This window comes from Gymnoscopelus microlampas (assembly GCF_963454915.1).
Source record: "Gymnoscopelus microlampas genome assembly, chromosome: 11".
Lineage (NCBI taxonomy): Eukaryota > Metazoa > Chordata > Actinopteri > Myctophiformes > Myctophidae > Gymnoscopelus > Gymnoscopelus microlampas.
The window spans coordinates 23,489,808-23,510,442 of NC_139948.1; the positions used below are offsets into that span (position 1 = coordinate 23,489,808).

Consider the following 20,635-nt stretch of genomic DNA (forward strand, 5'->3'; position numbering starts at 1 on the left):
ACCTACGTAGTCATATGGGGAAGTGAAAGTCTTTTTAACAGCTTTAAGCCTGATTTATACTTTGTCATATGATGGTGTTGCACAATGATATACAGTACAAGCTCACAATGCTTCATATGTTTTATAAAATAAAACGTTTTGTTTACCTTTAGTTTGGTTTTATTTGCTCAGGTTTATGGGAAATAAAGATTGTATCTGTTACAATGCGGAATTGGAAGCAAGGCAAGTCAACAAACAACAACCCTGTTTTACTAGGACAGTGGCTATGTACTGTACAGTAGTTTTGGGTGAGGAGGAATGACAGTAGTTCAACATTTGTTAGTAGCCCCGATCCTCCTGTATTATTAAGTGAGAAATTTCAAATGCAAACATCTTCAATGATCCCACCACTTCCAGTGCTCAGTCTCATATTGAGGACTCAGGATACACAATATAAACAACTTAACTAATCACGTGCAACCATATTACAGCTTTACATGCTTAACAGCCTGCTGTCACCACCTGCTTTGGACAAAAGTAAATCACACTCGCGTTAGCCTCACATTAGCTTTACATACGTATTACCGGTTAAAGTCTCTCAACTGTTAAAGTCTCTCAAATCAGAGGTGGTGAAATCATTCTCTCCTTTCCCACATCTATCTCCAGTCTGTCTCAGAACAGTATAGGAGATGAAGGGATGGAGAAACTGGCACATGCTCTGAAGACCCTGCCCTCTCTGCACTCTCTCAGGTAGGCTATATACTGTACAGTGTACACACAAACAGGCCTAATTGTGTGTGTGTGTGTGTGTGTGTGTGTGTGTGTGTGTGTGTGTGTGTGTGTGTGTGTGTGTGTGTGTGTGTGTGTGTGTGTGTGTGTGTGTGTGTGTGTGTGTCTGTGTGTGTGTGTGTGTGTGTGTGTGTGTGTGTGTGTGTGTGTGTGTGTGTGTACACACAGACTTCAGTGCATGTTTTTTTAAACATGTTTTTCAGTTCAGTGATTTCAGTGTACATTCGGCTTCATTCTCTTGTGCGTGTTTGTATGCATGTGTACGTACTTGTGTTGGTGTGTGTGTGTGTGTGTGTGTGTGTGTGTGTTTTAGTCTTTACAGTAATGTGATCAGCGATGGAGGTGCAGAGAGTCTGGCGGCCGTCCTTCCTCAGCTGACCTCCCTCTTTGACGTGGAGTAAGGCTAGCATATAAACATCTCTGAGATCAAGTCATTTCTGTCTGTAACTTTCCGGTAACTCTTTATTTTCTGCATTAGTAGAAAAGCACTAAGTCATCTGCAGTTGGTTCAAAATGCAGCTGCTAAACGTTAACCTTTTTTTCACATTTTTTATTTGATTATTTGTTGCTGTTTTCTAGCTTTGACTAACAACAACTTGCATTTCAGTCACTATGAGTCATTTTAGTTGCTTTTGTCAGTATGGCGACTTGTAGATCGGCTGTTTTTGCTGAATGTTTGCCTATTTTTGCCAAATGTTCACCTATTATGACATTCCCAAAATAGGGATCATGGTTTTGTGTTTTGGAAATCTGAATGGCATGCCATTTACTGCACACTGCACTTGGTCATTCTGCCACTCTGGAATCCATAAGAACACGGTTTATTGCAATACAATGAAACTGACTGACCTGGTTTACCTGTATTCCACAGTGTGAAATATAACAAGTTTACAGATGTAGGAGCACAGAGCCTGGGAAGCAGCCTGAAACACTGTCCATGGATGAAGAGCCTGAGGTGAGAACACCCTGTGTGTGTGTGTGTGTGTGTGTGTGTGTGTGTGTGTGTGTGTGTGTGTGTGTGTGTGTGTGTGTGTGTGTGTGTGTGTGTGTGCGTGCGTGCGTGCGTGCGTGCGTGCGTGCGTGCGTGCGTGCGTGCGTGCGTGCGTGCGTGCGTGCGTGCGTGCGTGCGTGCGTGCGTGCGTGCGTGCGTGCGTGCGTGCGTGCGTGCGTACTTGAGGGCAAATGTATACATTTACTTTTTAGAGTAAAATCCATGCCTCCTAATTCCTCTCCTCTCCTCCTCTCAGGATGTGGAACCAGTGTATTCCTTATGGAGTATTTGCGCTCCTTCAACAGCAGGACCACAGAATTATTTGGCAAATTGACTAGTAGAACATCCTAGAACCTTCTTCCATGTTCCACTGTGCTGCTATCTTAGGTCTAGAGTAGACCCTGACTCACATTTAGTTTATGTACACTAATCACTGTAGGCATAACATGAGAACCGATTACGGTAATCTATTTGCATCAGTTATTTCCTCATGCACAGAGATGGAGAGGAGGTAATTTACTGTATGTATTTCTGTATTTGAGTTACCTGTAACTGCACTGACACAGATGGGGGAGAGAGAGAGAGAGAGAGAGATCAATCAATTGCTAATTATATCTGTTCCACTGTATGTACAGTCATTATGATAATGGTGTTTTCCACAGAACTCAGTGCTATGTGTTTACAGTACAGTAAGTGTGGTGTACCTCAGTAAAAGGATCAAATATTTGCACTATGCCTTGCTTACACTCATATCCTTAATTTATATTCTGTCACATGATGCGTTGCACACCAAAGATTTATCTGATCTACAAACTTGTGGATAGGCTATTTTCGGTACGTGAGGTGTTGTACAGTGAAGTATGAAATGGGCTTTAATGTATCGATGTGCACTATTTTTGGGGTGACTATACACCTGCTCCACTTCTAGCTTGATTTGTTCTGAAATGAGTAACTTTATTTTTGATAATATAATATACATGTATAGGGCTGCAACTACCAAATTGTTGTTGCTGATTATTTTATCAATAACTAATGAAGCACTTTTAAAAAAAATACTTTATTTATGTAGCAATGAATCAATGCAGAAACATTGTAATTTTTTTTTTTTTTTTTAATTGATTAGTCTGATTAACCACTTAAGTCCTATTTTACGCTTAGTTGTTGCCATTTTCTGTACTTGTACTTGTAAAATAGATAATTATTTTATTAAAATCAATTAATTTTGTATTAAATACATTTGTTAAATGACCTGTTGCGCCGCTATACATGTACTTATATAAATCAGAACAAAACGACTTTTGTGGGGGGGGGGTTTGCACCTGCAAGTTGTAGGTCACTTTGCATTTCAAAATCCTTTTGTACTTGAAGACTTAATAAAACAATGTGTCTTTCACCCTTTGACAAAACTGATATTTTCAAAGTCTGCTTAATATACTGTCCTTGTCTCAATTCTTTGCTTGAAAACCCCCCATTCGCCAGTTAAAAACAAACGTTCAGCTATGATTTGTTTTTGAAGTTATTAGGTATCCTTGTCTCACTTCTTTGCTTGAAAAACCCCCCATTAGCTAATCTGAGTTCCCAGAAGTTCTCGCCAGCTCTCGCATACAAACGGGAGAGGCGAGGAACTTCTGGGCCAGAGCCCTGGTATTTGTGTACCCATTAGCCAGTTAAAAACAAAGGTTCAGCAGCTATGATTTGTTTTTGATCTCTCGTATGTCTTTATTTTATGTGGGAGGTTTGTTTGGGTAAAGATAAAACTTTATTTCCTTCCCCACTGGTTTCAGTTCTGTAAAAGCTGCATTGCTTTAAAACATATAACAGTGGACTGCATTTGTGTGCAGGTTATAGGATTACTGTTATTGACTATATATCAAGGGTACATTAGGCTTTTAAAAGGTTGACAACTCTTGGCATGAGGTTGAAAAAGTATTTTTTTTAAATGTAAGCTACAAATTAGAGTTGTTTTTGTACACACCCTCTGCTCTTTGACTCTTCCTTACTTTCACCCTTATTCACTTCCCCTGTGGATGACCTACTTCCAACTTCCTCTTTTGATGAACCTTTGTTTTGTTCTATCCTGGCTCAAAATGTTTTTGTCTTTTAAATCACTTTTGTATGCATTTTACTTGGAATACAAATGAGTGGGGAGACAATTTTGATAGTGCCCAGTAAAAAGAAAACATGCTAACCTTAAAAGTGACAGGCTGTGATTTTTTTAAGCTTTCTGGTTATTGTCTTGTTACTGATAACTCCACCTATCTTAACTCCACCTATCTTTGTCAGGTACGGCCCTGTCTTGGTTTAAGTCCTATCTAACAGGCAGAAGCTATTTTGTCAACCTAGCCGACTTTAACTCAGACAAACACGACATCTGCTCGGGTATTCCACAGGGTTCGATTCTAGGTCCGTTACTGTTCTCCCTGGCCTGTACATATTGCCACTGGGAGAGCTTATCACCGAACATGGAGTGAACTGTCACTTCTATGCTGATGACACCCAGCTATACCTCTCTGTGGCTCCAGATGACCCCAGTGCTCTAGACCCTTTATTGACCTGTCTGTCCAGCATTAAATCCTGGATGAGTGAGAACTTTACTCAAGCTTAAAGGTTGTTACACACCGGGGCGATTTTTTCGTGCGAATAATGCGTTTTTTTTTTAAAAACCTTATAAAGTCAATGGCTCCGTACATGGAGCGAAAAAGCGAAAAAGCGAAGAGAAAAAGCGTCTTTTAATTATTCGGAACGAGTCCGAATTTTGCGTATATTCGCTATTTTCGCCGGTGTCGCCCGGTGTGTAAGGACCTTAACGAGGATAAAACGGAGGTTCTCATAATTGGTTCTAATGAGCAGAGAGAATCAATAAAGAGTAGACTCGGCAACATGACTATAGAAAGTAGCACTACAAGAACCTGGGCGTTATTATTGACTCTGCTGAATTTTAATGCACACATTAGTCATGTCATCAAGATTGCCTTCTTTCACCTGAGAAATATTGCACAAATTGGAACCTATCTGTCACTGGACGATGCCAAAACGTTAATCCACGCTTTTGTTTTCTCTTAACTTGATTATTGTAATGCACTTTTTGCTGGCTTGCCAAAGAAAACAACCGACAGATTACAACTTGTCCAAAATGCGGCAGCCAGAGTTTTAACTAAAACTAAGATGAGGGAACATATCACCCCAGTCTTAGCATCATTACATTGTCTCCCAGTTGTTTTTAGGATTGATTTTAAAATCATTTTACTTGTTTATAAAGCTCTCAATGGCCTGGCACCTTCCTACCTCAAGGACCTCCTGCCAGATAGGTTCCAAATCGCCCCCTCAGGTCCTCTAGTGCTGGCCTACTCGACGTGCCTGAAATGTCACTGAAAAAATATGGTGGAGCAGCATTTTGCTTCTATGGGCCGACTGCTTGGAATAAACTCCCAATATACCTAAGACAGGCCCCCTCCGTGGATAGCTTTAAAGCACAGCTCAAGACTTACTTCTTCACTCTTGCTTTTAGTTGATCTTTTTCCTATGTCGCTGTGTTGCTGTTTATGTCTTCGCTGTGTGTTTGATTCACTGCCTTTTGTTTTCGGCATTATTTTAATACCATTGCTATTATTATTAATGTCCTGCCTTTATTTTTATGCCATTGTTAAACTGCTTTGATGTTTTTTCTCTGCTTTGTTGTTGATTTGTGTTGCTTGTTTTCTGTAAAGCACTTTCGCTTTATTTCTTTTTATGTATTTCACCCTGTAAAGCACTTTGAGCTGCATTTATGTCATGAAAGGTGCTATATAAATAAAGTTTATTATTATTATTATTATCTGCTATTACAGATTATTGGGAGTTTAACAGCAGTTTTGTAAGAGGGTTAGGGTTAGGGTTCCTGTACTGGTTGTAGTAGGCTACTGGCTCTCTCTTGTGGACAAAATAATGAATTACATAACAAACCAGGTTTTAAGTTAGTTATCTAAGCTGATGATGTCTACATACATTTTCAAATATAGAATATTTAGAGATGACTGACAAATAAAGACAAACGAGTCCTGCATGCTTGCATTCACTCGTTTAATACAGTACACTTCAGAAAATACAACTTTCTTAGCTTATTATAACGTGCATTTCCACAAGGCAAGGAAAGTTGCAGTGGAGGTGCTCCAGCTGGGACCAGGCTTTATGTCCACGACAGTGATCAGGGTGGAAGATTGACAATTTCATCCACAGCCAGGCCGCAGTTTGACATAAAATAGGACCAATTTCATCAGCCAATTTGCATTATCAACCAGTCAAGTACAGTATGACTTTTATCAAACAAAACTACAATAAGACAACTATTTACCTATAGGCCAGGGCACTAAGGGCCCACCGTTTAAAGAGAATAATCCTGCACCCAGTCTTCACTTACAAATGTATTAACCACTTATACTTTGTTTCATGAGGAAATGCCAACATTTATTTTAATTCTTTAAAATATTAGATACAATACATTATAGGGTTATTTTGGGCATGTCACTACAGGGTTTCACCTATAGTGACATCTCCAAAATCTCCTGGTGAACGCAACATTTCGGTCAACCAATCTTCATCAGGCATCTGATCAGCACCAAATGTCGGATGAAGTTTGGTTGCATTAATAAAATGGTATGTGAACTGTGCAGGACTACTCTCTATTTATGATATCTGTTTCTCTCCTATATGCACCTGTCCAGAGAAAGTAGGTGTGCAAAAGGACATTATCTATAGTACACGGGCAAACACACAGCCACGGTTCTTTGGCTGGTTGTAATTTCCCACCCTGACCACAAAGATTCCAGCCCACAGACAATCTCCTACATGGTCATCTCTAGATCACACAGGATGTTACAGCTTGTCCTGACAAGAGACCTCCGCCACCGCTAAAATCAAGCGATTTGCAGGAAACTAGCAATAACAGCATCAAGGCATAGTCTTTCACCACCAACCAACCGTCAGAACAGTTTTCTTACAAAACAAGGATTGTCCAGGAGTGTAATCTTGGCATGACCCAGTGTGTATCAACCCACTTGAAAAAATACTGCCCTTTACATCACAGATGGAACAGTTCTACCTGAAACTTGATCCACCTATGGCAAATATTTACACTGTTAACGATTTATCTAGTTTACAATTACAATCCTTTTTACAGTCATTTTTGCAGCATAAACCCTTTAATCCATGTGTGTGTGTCTCAATACATGTACAGTACGTGATTAGCATTGCCAAATTACATGAACCATGCTCAGTTTTTACGTTTTTCTGGCTATACCGAGTATAATTCTGAGCAACAAAATTATTTTGACTGAAGGCTGAGTCAGATAAAACAGAACCATGGTTGTGGAGGACAGGTTAAGACATTCCCAACCGATTATGAACCATGCTTGTACAAGTATTTTGAAAAGCATTGGACTTTAAAGTCCAGTTTATTGTAACGCTTGTGTTTAATTTCAGTAACAAATTCAATAAACAAAATGTTTTTCTTTGTAGCATTATTTGTTCATTATGTAAATACATTTCCTTTCCAAGTGTAAGGTGGGTGTCTGGCAAATCAAAGGAAAGTTCACTCCAAATGTACTACATTACAGTACTTGAGAGTATTCTGGGGCTTCAACCACAGGAACATAATATCAGTTGAGAGGCCTGTTTACTCAACTGTCCAATTATAATGCCAGATGTAACAATAATAAAGCTAATAATTAATACCTGGCAGTACTGGACCACTCATTGCATGCCTGGAGCTGGCCACCTTAAACCAAGTAGGCAAAATAATTCTATTCCTGATTCGGCATACAACCTGTATAACCACTTACGTCCCCCTCAACAATATATCTTCTTATATAAATTGAGATTCAGAAAAAAATAGAAAATTCTAAGTGAAAGTAATTCACACAACATTCCACCAAAAAAAGAAAAATCCTCAAATGTAAAGAATATATAAAAGTACCCAACCAAAATCATGAGAGTCTGTGGCTTACACACACATCTGTAAGTGTTCATCAGAAATTATGTTTATGCAACAACAACAAAAAGCACACTGAATATGGCAAATATTTGGGGCTACATAAGAAGTGCCTGTTTTAACATTACAGTATCTTTCCACTTTCAAAGTTGTTCATTGATAAGCAGGTGACATACATACGACCTGGTCTGACTGATGCAGTTATAACTCATTTTGTTAACACTTAACAGTAGAAAAGATGTGTACACATGATTGAGAGAATAAAGTGTTGGGTGGCCAGAAAGCATTTAAGAAATGACTATTGATACTTCCATGACTATCTGATACTTTCTGCAGTGAATTCTACACCACAGCAATCGTTGCAGGGGCTTAAATTGCTCATGGGAGCGCCATGATAGAGCAGAGCATTAAAAAAAACATTTCAATCAGGCATTGTCTTAATTTCATCATGTCTCCACTCCAGTCTGTTCTTCTCATTGGGTCCAGACTCAGAGTGCCCAGCAACGCTCCTGAGGCTACTGTATCTCTATCCCTGATGCAGACATATACTGTATATGTACTGTACTGTATGTATGAAGTTCATGTGTCAAATCGCTCACATTTGCTGCCAACTGCCATCCATCACAGTGGTATTTCACATAAAAAATGAGTAATGGTATTTAACAATCAGAACTCTGTAGGTTTGGTTGACAAAGTAATGGGCAGCCACTGACCACAACTGCCTGCAAAGTGGCTAACGTGGAACACCCCACATCTCTGGTGAGATGCAGTGTTCTCTCTCTCTGTAGCCACCATACAATGTTAACGCTAAACCCATCTCTATTGCTATTAGATTGGCAACAAATTGACTGACAGCTTATGCAGGGTAAACAACCTTCACACCAGAGAATAGGCTGTCCTTATGGCCATCGGTGCTTTACTTTCTTTGGGCGACCTGCTTTTGAGGCGAGACAACCTGTGTGAAAACATGGCAAAAGTCATTAGGGTGGATCTTCACAGACAAACAAAAACATTTCTTGCTGTTTTACTTGACTTCACGAATAGTGGTATTTGTGGCAGATTACGTCAGCACATTATCTCCAATCAGACAACTAAAGCCACTGTCAGTGAAGGGCAAACCAAGAGCTGGTTGGGGCTTAATAAGGAATTACAGTAAGTGCTATTGTTCTTTGGCCATGTTTTGAGAAAAGGTGGGATTTTCACATACAGCATAGTTGTTGGATTCAGCTCGTCTTAACTATGGCAACGTTTCCCTATTAAATAGTTTAACCCTCAATGGGCGACACAATTAGGTATTTGTTGTGTCCCAGAGTTGATGGCTTACTTTTTCACACAGGGTCTGTGTGGTCAAAAGGCAGCAACAGCATCTGGTTTAAGACAGTCTTTAGACTCATCATCATTACACTGGAGGAGGTCACTTCAGGCCTCTGCATTATCATCACAACCACCCTGTCCCATCACTCCATGTAGCCCTCAAAGGCATCCAGTTCCGTGTCCGTGTCGTAGGGCACAGAGGCCGGGTCGGACAGCACCCCCAGATCGACCAGCGCCTGGTCCATGTCCTCAGGCAGAAACACTATCCCCACGTTCAGGACGATGTACTCCATCAGAAAGGCGTAGTAGAGGATGAGGACGTTCACAAAAAACAAGCCCAGATAAAACATATATGGGAGTTCGTCGAATAGCGATTCCACCGAATCTAGCCGAGCATAAACGGAGTGTGTCATAGAAAAAGACAACCTGTGTTGTGTCGGGGTGTCACTGGGTTCACGGGGCTGAGGGGGTGTCCATGTCGGCCCGTCTTTGGCTGACTGCAGCAGTGATTGAGCCGCAGTTCCAAAACTTCTAACTTTCTTTCCAGCTTTGAAACCTCAGCTCATCTGTGTGATGACGACCACGACAGCAGATCCGGTACACTCATTGCTATAAATATAACGGGGTATCAGAATGTCGTGCTGCTGCTGCTGCTGGCTCCATGTATTCTTGACATTGTTCCTTGAGGTTGCGGATCAATCTACAACATATGGGGCTAAAAACAGTAGCAGCAAAGCAACGGCTAAAAGAAACCCACTACGATGACTTCAACAACCTGGCCTGTTTCACTGTTCATACACAGACGTCCGCAGTTGACGTAGTTGTGTGAGGTTACGAGATATAATCAGAAAGAGGAAGCCGTTGGTGTTATTTGTGTTCTCTTTATGTTATTGTGCTGCTAATGTTTTCGCAAACGGCATCAACACAGTCCGACAACGGAACCAAACGTCTGGTCGAAGCCTCGCCCAGTCGCCGACTGGTTGGTTGGACACCTGCATCCTGTGCTACGATTGGTCCGTCTGGACGTCAATGACTTTGGGCCCCTCCCCTAAGAAGACACGTCACAAATCTTTGTCGTCACCGTTACGTTGGACGACGAGGGTAGAGTTGTAGTTTTTCATTTTATTCGGTCGGCCATTTCGTAGCGAACAAACTACAAGTCCCATACATCTCACCATGGCCCAATGATCACCAAAGACGGTGGATGCATGAAAGGACAGGCCACCACCCTTGCTTCACTGACACCGAGTCACACACACGCACGCACGCACGCACGCACACACACACACACACACACACACACACACACACACACACACACACACACACACACACACACACACACACACACACACACACACACACACACACACACACACACACACATTGCTCTGACAGTTCTGTTCATGCTCTCTGTTGCCATCTGCTGGTAAAACAACACTTGTGGCACGTCTCGCATGTCTCCACTATCTTTGTCATAGCTTCTGTTAGCTATTAGCTGACTAGCTGGGGTTCTGTAGAGGAGGTCGGGCAGCAGCAGCAGCAGTGGGAGCTAATGGAGCTAATAACAACAACAACACAAGACTAACGGCAGCAAAATAATAAAAACAGGCAACAACCCGACACAGAAGCTGTCCAACCAACAGCAGCCATGTTCGGCCGCTCACGGAGCTGGGTCGGAGGACAGGGCAGGAGCAAGAACATCCATTCCTTGGATCATTTGAAGTAGGGAGCATACACACGCACACGCACACGCACACACACACACGCAATCACTCACGCGCACACACACAGCACACACAGCCACCACGGTTTAGCTAAGCTACCGTTAGCCATGATGTTGATGATGTTAGATGATGTTAGCTTAGCTAACACCATGTAACGTTTGGATGGAACAGGTTGTTCCACCCAAACGTTAGTTAACATGGAGTTGACCTATCTTGCGTTGTGTATCAATTCATGTTTATCTTTCTTTTCGTTTTAGGTGGACTGTTATGTTGTCCTCGTAGTTAAATGTGTCTATTTGGGCTGTCTTGTTGCAGCAGGTGTTAAAGCACAGGGACATGTAATAAACACTGAGTGACCTGTTTAGTAGTAACTATCCCTAGAATGGCTCAGTGATATACACCTACATACACATTGCCATATCCCATACATGCAAACGTATGGAATATGAGCCATTCTAAGATCTACTAGCAGAGCTGTTTGGGACATGTTGTGTGTGACTTGAGATTTCTGTCACCATAGGCACATTGTGAAGAAGATGACTTCATGACACATTAACTCATTTGACAGCACCTTATGTAACATTGTTGTGTCATGCATAGCGTTAGTTGGATGGGGTTCCTCCTTGTAATCTACTCAGTAAAATCATCAATTCCTACTGTACACATGGATAAATGAACACTGAGGATTTTAGTCTGTATGTGTCTCCACAGTTATTGACCTAGTCTGTATGTGTCTCCACAGTTATTGACCTCATTTTGTTGTCCCACTAATTTGTCTTGGAACCAGGTATATGTACCACGTCCTGACTAAGAACACAACAGTGACGGAGCACAACAGGAACCTGCTGGTGGAGACCATTCGTTCCATCACAGAGATCCTCATCTGGGGGGACCAGAATGACAGCTCTGTGTTTGAGTAAGATCTACTGCTGGTTAAACCCCATTAAGACCTGGGGCCGGTTCTACAAATGCCTTCTAAATCTCACGCTTTCAATATTTTTCAAAAAATGTTCAAAAATAGGTTGATTGTGCCCTGCTTTGCACACGTACAGTTTATATGCACACATTTAGACTAGGATAAACATTTTTTCAACCCCACAAAACAGGACCCTTAAATGAACTGCTCTTTAATGCAAGTGCACATGTATGCGCATGCACACATGTATACACGTTACATCAATTATTTGAGTGCTTCATCATACACCTAGTGACTGCCCCTTTCAGGCATGGATAGTGGTTAGTTACTGAGTGGAGACAGAACGTGATAAACGGCTATGCAAGTTCTGAAAACAAGTATAATGTTGTTATTACTAGAGTTATTTTAATTATTGTGATAACCAGGACAATTTGGTAGTGAATGTTGAAAGCTGTGTTAGTGTTTTACAAATATTTGTTGGGACTCGGGACACCCAGCGTGAAGTTGGGACAATCCTGAACAAACCGAGACATCTGGTCACCGTAATTCATACAATTGCACCTGTACACTACACACTGGACTTAAGCCCTACATACTTATTACTTTGTCATATGACAGCGAAAATAGCCGAGCTACAGTACAAGCTCACAACGCATGGCATTGCAACATGTTTTGAGATTATAGATCTGCTATTTAAAAAGTAAAAGTTTGTTGAAAACGTTTGCCTAAAATGACATGCCAAAATGTGGACGCCAGGTTGAAAGTGGCTAAGCACATTCACTTGAGTCGCTCAGGCTCATGTGCACCAGGGGCAATTGAAAAGCGGTTTCCTCCGACCAATTTCACCAGTCTGTCTGGTAATTCAAACTGCCGCTTACAGTCACAGCTTTGCGATGACATCATGCTGTTGTTTTATTTGTTTGTTAATTGCGACTTAGTTCACGTGTTCAAGTCCAGCCTGGAGATCTTCCTCCTTCTCTGAATACATAAAAAAAACAAAGAGATAAAAATCCCATACAGAGAAACTCTCCACCATTAATCTGATTGGTGGCTCTTCTTCACATGGTATATTTTGTCACCTATCAACCCACCTTCAGTCATCTTCCAGTGAACAGTGGAAGTCATTTAGATGCTACACTGTTAAAGAGATTATGCAAATATTATTACATTCCTAGACAATTTTATTCTCTAATGTTGTCTCTTTCTCTTCTTCTCCATCGTGTGTGTATGTGTGTGTGTGTGTGTGTGTGTGTGTGTGTGTGTGTGTGTGTGTGCGTGTGCGTGTGTGCGTGTGCATACTGTCTGTTTTAGCTTCTTCCTAGAGAAGAACATGTTTGCTTTCTTTCTGAACATCCTGCGTCAGAAGTCTGGTCGCTACGTCTGTGTTCAGCTCCTCCAGACCCTCAACATTCTGTTTGAGAATATCAGCCATGAGACCTCCTTATGTAAGTCACTCTGTGTGTGTGTGTGTGTGTGTGTGTGTGTGTGTGTGTGTGTGTGTGTGTGTGTGTTAGGCATGTGCACAACTCAAAATTTTCATGGTGGAATAATCAGTGGGTTGTAGGAACGAACAGTCGATACTTCAGGTTATGTGTTGACAGAGTCCGAGATGAACACGTTAAGTGCCCAATGTGGTAGATTGTCCTATTGGCTTCAGTGTACACCACTCTGGTTGATTCGTGTAGACATTTGGAGTTGCCAAATAAGAAACTGTATGTACATGAATGGCCTTTAATTGTCATGCTCTGAAAAGGTGATTGTGTTATATCGCCCTCCTCCCCTTCCTTATCTCCCTCGCGCCACCTGACTGCCTCCCTCGCTCATTAGGTTGAGTTGGTCAACATTTCTTATCAAATTTACCACAACCAGCTTGAGTTCGCATGTCATTTCTTTAAGGCTGACTTCATCAACAGTTAAGTAGTTGAAATACATTTATGACAGTGTATATATGTCGCCTGGTCACTGCGATGATCATTAGTCAGTGAGTGAAGTCCATTGAAAAATCTCCCTATTTTCTTTTTTTTATGGAAAACTTGAGACTCACTCGAAGTGCTACTTATGAATAAATCTCATTTCAACTCACTCTCACTTTCTTACACTTGAAATATCCCTCTTTTTTATGAATAGTAAAGAGTATCCTATTTATTAACAACATCTGCAGTTGAAGAGCGATCCTGAAGAAGCAACTCATCCTTCAGCCCATTGTTTTTTGTATAAAACACATGAAACAAAAGTTAAACACTTGCCCCCAGTGTACTCTGGCTGGCACCCAGCATGTGTCGAGGAATTCTGGCTCAATCAGGATGTTAAGGAAAACGGAGTCAGACAGTAGGGTCTTACCTAACAGTAAATATAAGAGATTATTCAGCACATGACTATGCACAGTGCTTCCTTCTCTAGTACTGTAGCTACAGTGTGTTGTCTTTATCAGACCATACACTAGCGAGTGTCCACGTATTGCTGGTGGAAATCCGATTAAATGCATAAAAACAAGTGTTAAGTGAAAATCATTAATTATTCAAGTGTATTGTCATTTCTTATACTTATACTTAAAAGCATTTTGCAGGAAGCACCATGCTCTGTTTGGTGCAGGATATCAGACTTGCAAATACATTAAAAGGTTATTGTCCCAAAAGAAAAATAAACATTTCTGACCCATCCCTAATACGTATGTGTGTGTTTGGAAACCAAAATCTTTCTGATGATGGACAAAACAAGAAAGTTCTCTTCTTCTCTTTTCTCTTCAGATTACCTCCTGTCCAACAACCACGTTAACTCCATTATTGTCCATAAGTTTGACTTCTCAGACGAGGAGATCATGGCCTACTACATCTCCTTCCTCAAGACCTTGTCGCTGAAACTCAACAACCACACAGTGCACTTCTTCTACAACGAGGTGAGGCCAGGAAGGGATGGAGGGATTGGGGAGGAAAAAAAGTTTAAAACGGACTGCCTATCACAGGAACTTGTGATGTCACTCAAAACTTCTATTAACCACTTTAGCCCTATATAATTCATCGTACAACATAAATAAAATAGCTGTTCTACAACCTTAACACCTGCAATTTTCTCTTTAGGCATTTAGCAGACGCTCTTAATCTAGAGCGAATTACAGTGAGCAAGGTAAACACGAGGTAATACATCAAATGCATAGAAATAGTAATCCAGGATCATAGGTAGGACCTATCATCAGTCTAAACAGTATAACATAAAAAAAATGGACACTGCACACTATAGGATGCCAGGTCTACAAATGAACCTGACATCTGTCTACATAACATGCTATCTAAATTACATTTTAGCCTTTGCATAAGCCTGCAAGGTCGTCAATGCTAGGGCAAGTGCTAGGGGCTAAGGTGGAGTCTGAAGAGGTGAGTCTTCAGATTACGGCGGAAGATTGGGAGTGAGTCTGCAGTTCTATCTGCAATGGGAAGTTCGTTCCACAGTTTGGGAGCCAGAAGGGAGAAGAGTCTGGGACGTGTGGAGCGCTGTCCCGGATGTTCTAGGGAGGGTTCTGACAGCCTCCCTGTGTTAAAGGAAGTTGGGGGAAGACAGGAATGAAGCTTCCTTCGAAAAGGGAATGATTGAGTTAGGAAAAGCAGAGAGAGCACAGCTACTGTCAAATACTGCCATAATGCAAGCAGTTCACCAGCCACTGGCACTATTGTACAGTCCTAAATAACTTTTTAGAGCATGACACTGGAATGGTGGCCGTTCACCTGCCAAAGTGTGGCTTTTAGTGAAGACTTACTTATTGACTACAGTTGGTATTGACTAGCAACTGTCTGGTGTGTAGCATTGGAAGCAGACATGGAAAGTGGAATTCAGGGGAATGAGTAGGAGAAGGATAGATGAAGAGAGGCAAAGAATGTTAGAGGGTTATACAACTTAATTATTTACACTGTAGGGAGATCAGTGCTCTCTACTGAGTGTAAATAATTGAGTTGAGGTTGCTGAGCACAACAGCAACAACTGTTTCCCTCGGCTGACCATGTTAAGAATATTGAAGTTGAACATCTTATTTGAGGATTGATGACATATCACTTCACTTGTAGTTGTCAATTTTGGTCCTGGGCACCCATAGCACTGCTGGTTTGCATTGTAATTGTACAGTTAACTAATGGAGACCTTTGACTTTATGCAAATAGAAATTCCACTCCTTGGAAGAACAGATAAGTTCTGTTGGCAGGGTTCCCAGTGGCCAGAGCTGAGAACTACTGTTTGATGACATCAAAATGAGCTTTCTAATAATTATTGGTGTCTTTTGAAATACAGAAGGTTGCTCTGTTCTTTTTTAACATTTTCATCTTTGCTACAGACTTCCTGTGTCAAACAGCTACTTCCTCTATAGAATGTCTAAAAACCCTCTCCCTCAACACTAACAGTCACCCACGTCTAGTAGCCTTCATGTGGACACAGACATTCTCTACCTTACTGTATACATTCACATTAACAAAGTTAAACTCTTTCTGTGATATCTATGATATAGACATTCTGATTGCATAGAGGACGTGTTAACACAGATGTTGCTCAAACATTTGTAGGCAGAGGAGGGAACTCTAACAATCTTACATTCAAGGAACTGGGGCCAATGTTGTTAATAGATCCAAAGTGTATAACAATAAACAAAAATGTATTTTTTTGTTAACCTGTATTGTTTCAGCAGTGGCCTGTGTGTTTGGGGGAAAGTTATTGGTGTACTGTAGATGGTAGAATTGCTTGTCCCTGAAGCCAAAACCATAACCGGTGTGTAGATCTGAGAGGCCTGGATAAGTGTGAACAACACAATTGTTTGTTTTGGTTGATCCCAAAGCAATGATCATGTTAAGATTTCGAGTTGCTTTGAGTTACCACCACTAGTAAAACTAAGGATATATATCTTTTCACCTGGATGGAATGTTGTACAGTGATATTCTGTCTTGTCAATCTGAGGAGGACACCATCCATCTTTTCTTTTCATTTTAATTTGAACCACCAGAAGGCGGGTCGCTGAAGTAGCACTTTCAGCAGGGTACCCCAGACTTCCCTTTCTTCGCCACATTAGGGCAGGTACACATTGTTGGACTTTTAAAGTGGTCGGGGGGTCTTCTGATCGTTAAGCATTCCACGCTACACAAGTCTCTATTGAAATCGGCTGTCGTATATCGTTGTGGTTTTCACACTATACGATTGATCGCCGACAAGGGATCACACACTGCAGGATATTTCACAGGACTCAACGGCGAGAGTAGAGCCCTGCATCGGCAGCAGGATCCCGCGGTACCCGCAGGTTCCAATGCAAATCTTGCGGCGCAGGCCTTATTTAAATAGGCCATTTGTGGTCGGGAAAAGGCCCCGCAAAATCCTGCGCCGTGCTTCAAGATATGAATATTATGTCTATGTTTTCTCTCTCTCTCGCTCTCCCTCTCGCTCGCTCTCTCTCGCTCTCTCAGAGCACCAAAAAAGGTCCCCGACAGCATAATCGGAGCAAATATCCTACAATGTGTACTAGCCCTTAGTCAGCTTTGACTGGGGGATCCCGAGGCATTCCCAGGCCAGCATGGAGGAGATATAATCCATCCACCTGGCCCTCTGTCTGCCCCGTGGCCTCCTCCCAGCTCCTGGGGGCTGAGCAGGAGGCCAATTACATTTTTAACTACTTTGTTTAGTCAGCAAATGACTTCGGCTTATCCTGGTCCTGTCAGATCTACACAGCTCATATCTTATGTTCAGGAAGGTCAATTCTGGACTTGGTTTGGGTTATCAGGGTCAGATTATTTTCATTCGCCGTGACCTCTGGATGAACTTTCAAACTCTGACCCTCAGCTGTGATTGTCTGGAAGTCTCGGTGAATGAGGAACAGTCGAGTAGGGGCACAGGGACTCACAGAGAGAGATAATTCCAATTCACCAACCGCAACACACTGCCATGTTGCTACCTGTTCACTACACAGTCAAATCTTAAGTGTTTATTTAACGGTTCCATTTGGTCCGTTTGTACACTCTCAGAGGATTTCTTCACAGGTTAGTCGTTGAATTAGTCCCCCTGTATATTTAGGTCTACTTTCCAGGTGTGAACAAGTACAGTACAGTATGTCATTAATGGCACCTGTATGTATGTATGTATGAATGTATGAATGTATGAATGAATGAATGAATGAATAATCCATAAAGTCAAGGTTTTTCTTTTGGCCAGATAGTCATCCATAAAAAAATTTACATATTTTTGGGGAATGTTTCAGCTGTAACCAATTTGACTTTTAGCTCACTGTCACAAATACTAATCTGAAACAGATGAAATCAAATAGGGAATGTAATACACACACATACAGTGTAGGCTGGTTTATTTGATGCTAAATTAAATTTACATGTTAAACTAACTGCTTTCAGGTAATCTCTTCTATTCCTCATTCCAGTGTACAAACTATTTTCCATTATATACAGTAACTTGAAAGGAAATTCTGCTTTGCCCCTGTAGTCAGACTACACATTATAGACTAATAACATGAGCTGCTGTAGACCATCTATGTTTTGCAGACTAGATATACAGTACAATAATATATTAATTATCTGTCATATTGTTCCATATTAATACTACTCTATTTTCTTACATACCGTAGATAAAATACTACACATGATGAAATTTATTCTCCTGTTACTATCCCTAATTATTCTAAACGGCAAAGAAATGGAATATGTGGAATAATACCCATGAGCATGATACTGCTTTTACTAGATGGGCTATTAGGTCATTAAGTCCTAATAATAATATCTGATTATAATTATTGTTATTAGCATAATCATTTTTTGATATTATTATATGAAAATAGAATACTCATGTAGTGGGTCTATCTGCGGTAGCATCTCTCTCTCTCTCTCTGTGGTCGTTTGTGGCCGTGCCATGCTGTGCCATGCCAATGCCGTGCTCACCGGCACCCCCCTCTCTGTCTCCCACACACAGCACACTAATGACTTTGCCCTGTACACCGAGGCCATTAAGTTTTTCAACCACCCTGAAAGCATGGTCCGCATCGCCGTACGCACCATCACACTCAACGTCTACAAAGGTGAGTGGTGGGAACACACACCCGCGTGTGCACACACAGACACTCAGGCGCACACACGTAGGATGCTGCGTCCGCCTGCTTCTCTTCGTTTGTCCTCCGTCTCTTCTCGCTACTGCTTCTGCTGCATGAGCATGACTTAACAGGTAACGCTTACACACACACACACACACACACACACACACACAGTTTTGCTGTGCAGTCATTTACATCAAACAGTAGCCGGTACGCAAAGCCTGCTGAACTATTCCCATACACATTAACCCTATAAAACACTAATTCCATGGAAGCAAAAGTATTCAACCACCTGTATCACAACAGTAACGTGGTACAATAGTCGTAGACAGCAATTTTGTCCTGCTTAAGCACAACCAGACTTTTCTAAGTAACCCTTTCGATGAGTGTCACAACAAAAATGACATAATCTTTCAGGTGAGCGCTTATTCAGTTGAAAAATACGTCATTTTTGTGGAGACTAATGTTGCTCTCGGCAATGTGCTGTGATTACGTCACCTTCCCTTCTCCCTGCTGGGACTGCTACTGCAATCTTTGTGACTCTGAGCCGGGCACAGAGAGCTGAGAGCTGGTGTGGCTTTTCTGATGTGGGCTTTTCGGGGTATGTCTATTGACTTCACATAATGTTGTTCCAGCATCAGCTGTGGATTTTCTGTCTCGCTGTCTATTTGTGGGCTCCTGCATGACTACTGAACGACTGTACTAGCATCATGCAGCTCCATGTTCTCTGGCTTTGCACACGTTTTCTGTCTGAAGAGGGATAGACTAGTTAAGATATGTTATTCATAATTAACTTTAGCTAACTGTGGTGTTGTACTTAGAATTACTGTTCAGTAACCTAATTGGGTGGGGAATGGCTGACTATGGTCTATATTATGGTCAGGATTCTGCTGAAGAAGGAAGCATCAATTTGATCCAGGAAAAAAGGCCTCTAATATTTATCAAACAGATGCTTGTCATGATGCACAGACCACTAGAGAACAGTGCCAGCGTGGCCATTCTCATTACATACATAGTAAATGAAACAGAATGTGCTTATTTAGTCATAATGCTTTCAAATCAATTGGCAATGTAATTCATATGCAAGTTCTCAATCTTGTTGAAATGTATTTATATAAGCAACAAAAATAATGAAAGTTTTCACCATGTCTACAGTATATTGTACAGTCTTTATTAGTGGAAATTGCAATAATTGTGTTGCTTGACCTTGATGACTCCTTGTGTGGATTCCCTGGGATGTGAGCATGTGTCAATCCCAACATGTACCCCACACACACACACCGTACTCACATTAACCCTGTCTGTTTCCCCTTCTCCCTCTCCCACCTCCTGTTCCTCCTCTTCAACCATTCCTCCCCCTCTCTCTCTTTCTCCCTCTCTCCCCCCTCTCCCTCCCTCCCTCCCTCCCTCTGCGCGCCCCATCTGCCTAACTCCAGTCTCATGTAAGTTGGTCCCCATCCACTCGTCTTGCTCCTCATAGGGCTGGGTATCGTTGCTCCCAGATCTACTGGCATGAATATCCTGGAAGAAAGCAGCCATTACTTCTTTGTCTTAATTAAATCATATTTCATTATGGGACTACTGTAGGTCATGTCCTTTTCTAATGTAATAACAATATTGTATTCATATTATTTCTTGTAGAAAATGGAAAGCCCCCCCCCAATAGAACCGACATTTTGAAGAATTTCAATATGTTTTGATTCATTTGGATTGATATAATTGGTAGAGAACTTTATTGGTGGTGTGTTTTCGAAACCCAGCCCTACCTCTTCCTGTTGGTTTGTGTCTTATGACTGTAAAGGTATGGCTATAAATATCCTTCTAATTCTTGTAAATCATTCTTTATCATCCACCCACATTCATGCAAAAATGTGCATGCTTTTTAAGTTTTGTTTTG

General features: G+C 41.4%; 3 protein-coding genes across 5 annotated transcripts in view; 2 read left to right on the top strand and 1 right to left on the bottom strand.

The window, feature by feature from the left end:
• The window catches only part of ciita (class II, major histocompatibility complex, transactivator), a 28,310-nt gene extending 24,573 nt beyond the window's left edge, over positions 1 to 3,737 (top strand). Inside the window, exons 20-23 of the mRNA XM_084072290.1 lie at positions 646 to 729; positions 1,082 to 1,165; positions 1,640 to 1,723; positions 2,016 to 3,737. Of these exons, the coding sequence (XP_083928416.1) occupies positions 646 to 729; positions 1,082 to 1,165; positions 1,640 to 1,723; positions 2,016 to 2,097 (334 nt within the window). The 3' untranslated portion in view covers positions 2,098 to 3,737. The remainder of the gene's footprint in view (positions 1 to 645; positions 730 to 1,081; positions 1,166 to 1,639; positions 1,724 to 2,015) is intronic.
• A 2,085-nt stretch (positions 3,738 to 5,822) lies between these two features.
• On the bottom strand, positions 5,823 to 9,970 carry dexi (Dexi homolog (mouse)). Its single transcript, XM_084072530.1, has 3 exons — positions 9,049 to 9,970; positions 7,897 to 8,679; positions 5,823 to 7,864 (listed from the first exon to the last, which is right to left on the bottom strand). Exon 1 carries the CDS (start codon positions 9,449 to 9,451, stop codon positions 9,182 to 9,184), a length of 270 nt encoding a protein of 89 aa, XP_083928656.1. The 5' UTR covers positions 9,452 to 9,970; the 3' UTR covers positions 5,823 to 7,864; positions 7,897 to 8,679; positions 9,049 to 9,181.
• Positions 9,971 to 10,501: 531 nt separating this feature from the next.
• Positions 10,502 to 20,635, top strand: part of clec16a (C-type lectin domain containing 16A) — a 48,492-nt gene continuing 38,358 nt past the window's right edge. For all 3 annotated transcript variants that reach the window (XM_084071932.1, XM_084071934.1, XM_084071933.1), the window contains exons 1-5: positions 10,502 to 10,763; positions 11,553 to 11,681; positions 12,993 to 13,126; positions 14,429 to 14,577; positions 18,621 to 18,726. In XM_084071932.1, coding sequence (XP_083928058.1) covers positions 10,690 to 10,763; positions 11,553 to 11,681; positions 12,993 to 13,126; positions 14,429 to 14,577; positions 18,621 to 18,726 — 592 coding nt within the window. In that variant the 5' untranslated portion in view covers positions 10,502 to 10,689. The remainder of the gene's footprint in view (positions 10,764 to 11,552; positions 11,682 to 12,992; positions 13,127 to 14,428; positions 14,578 to 18,620; positions 18,727 to 20,635) is intronic.

Bases quoted from the DNA above. Each gene is read 5' to 3' on its own strand.
- dexi (XM_084072530.1), bottom strand. From the start codon at position 9,451: ATGACACACTCCGTTTATGCTCGGCTAGATTCGGTGGAATCGCTATTC.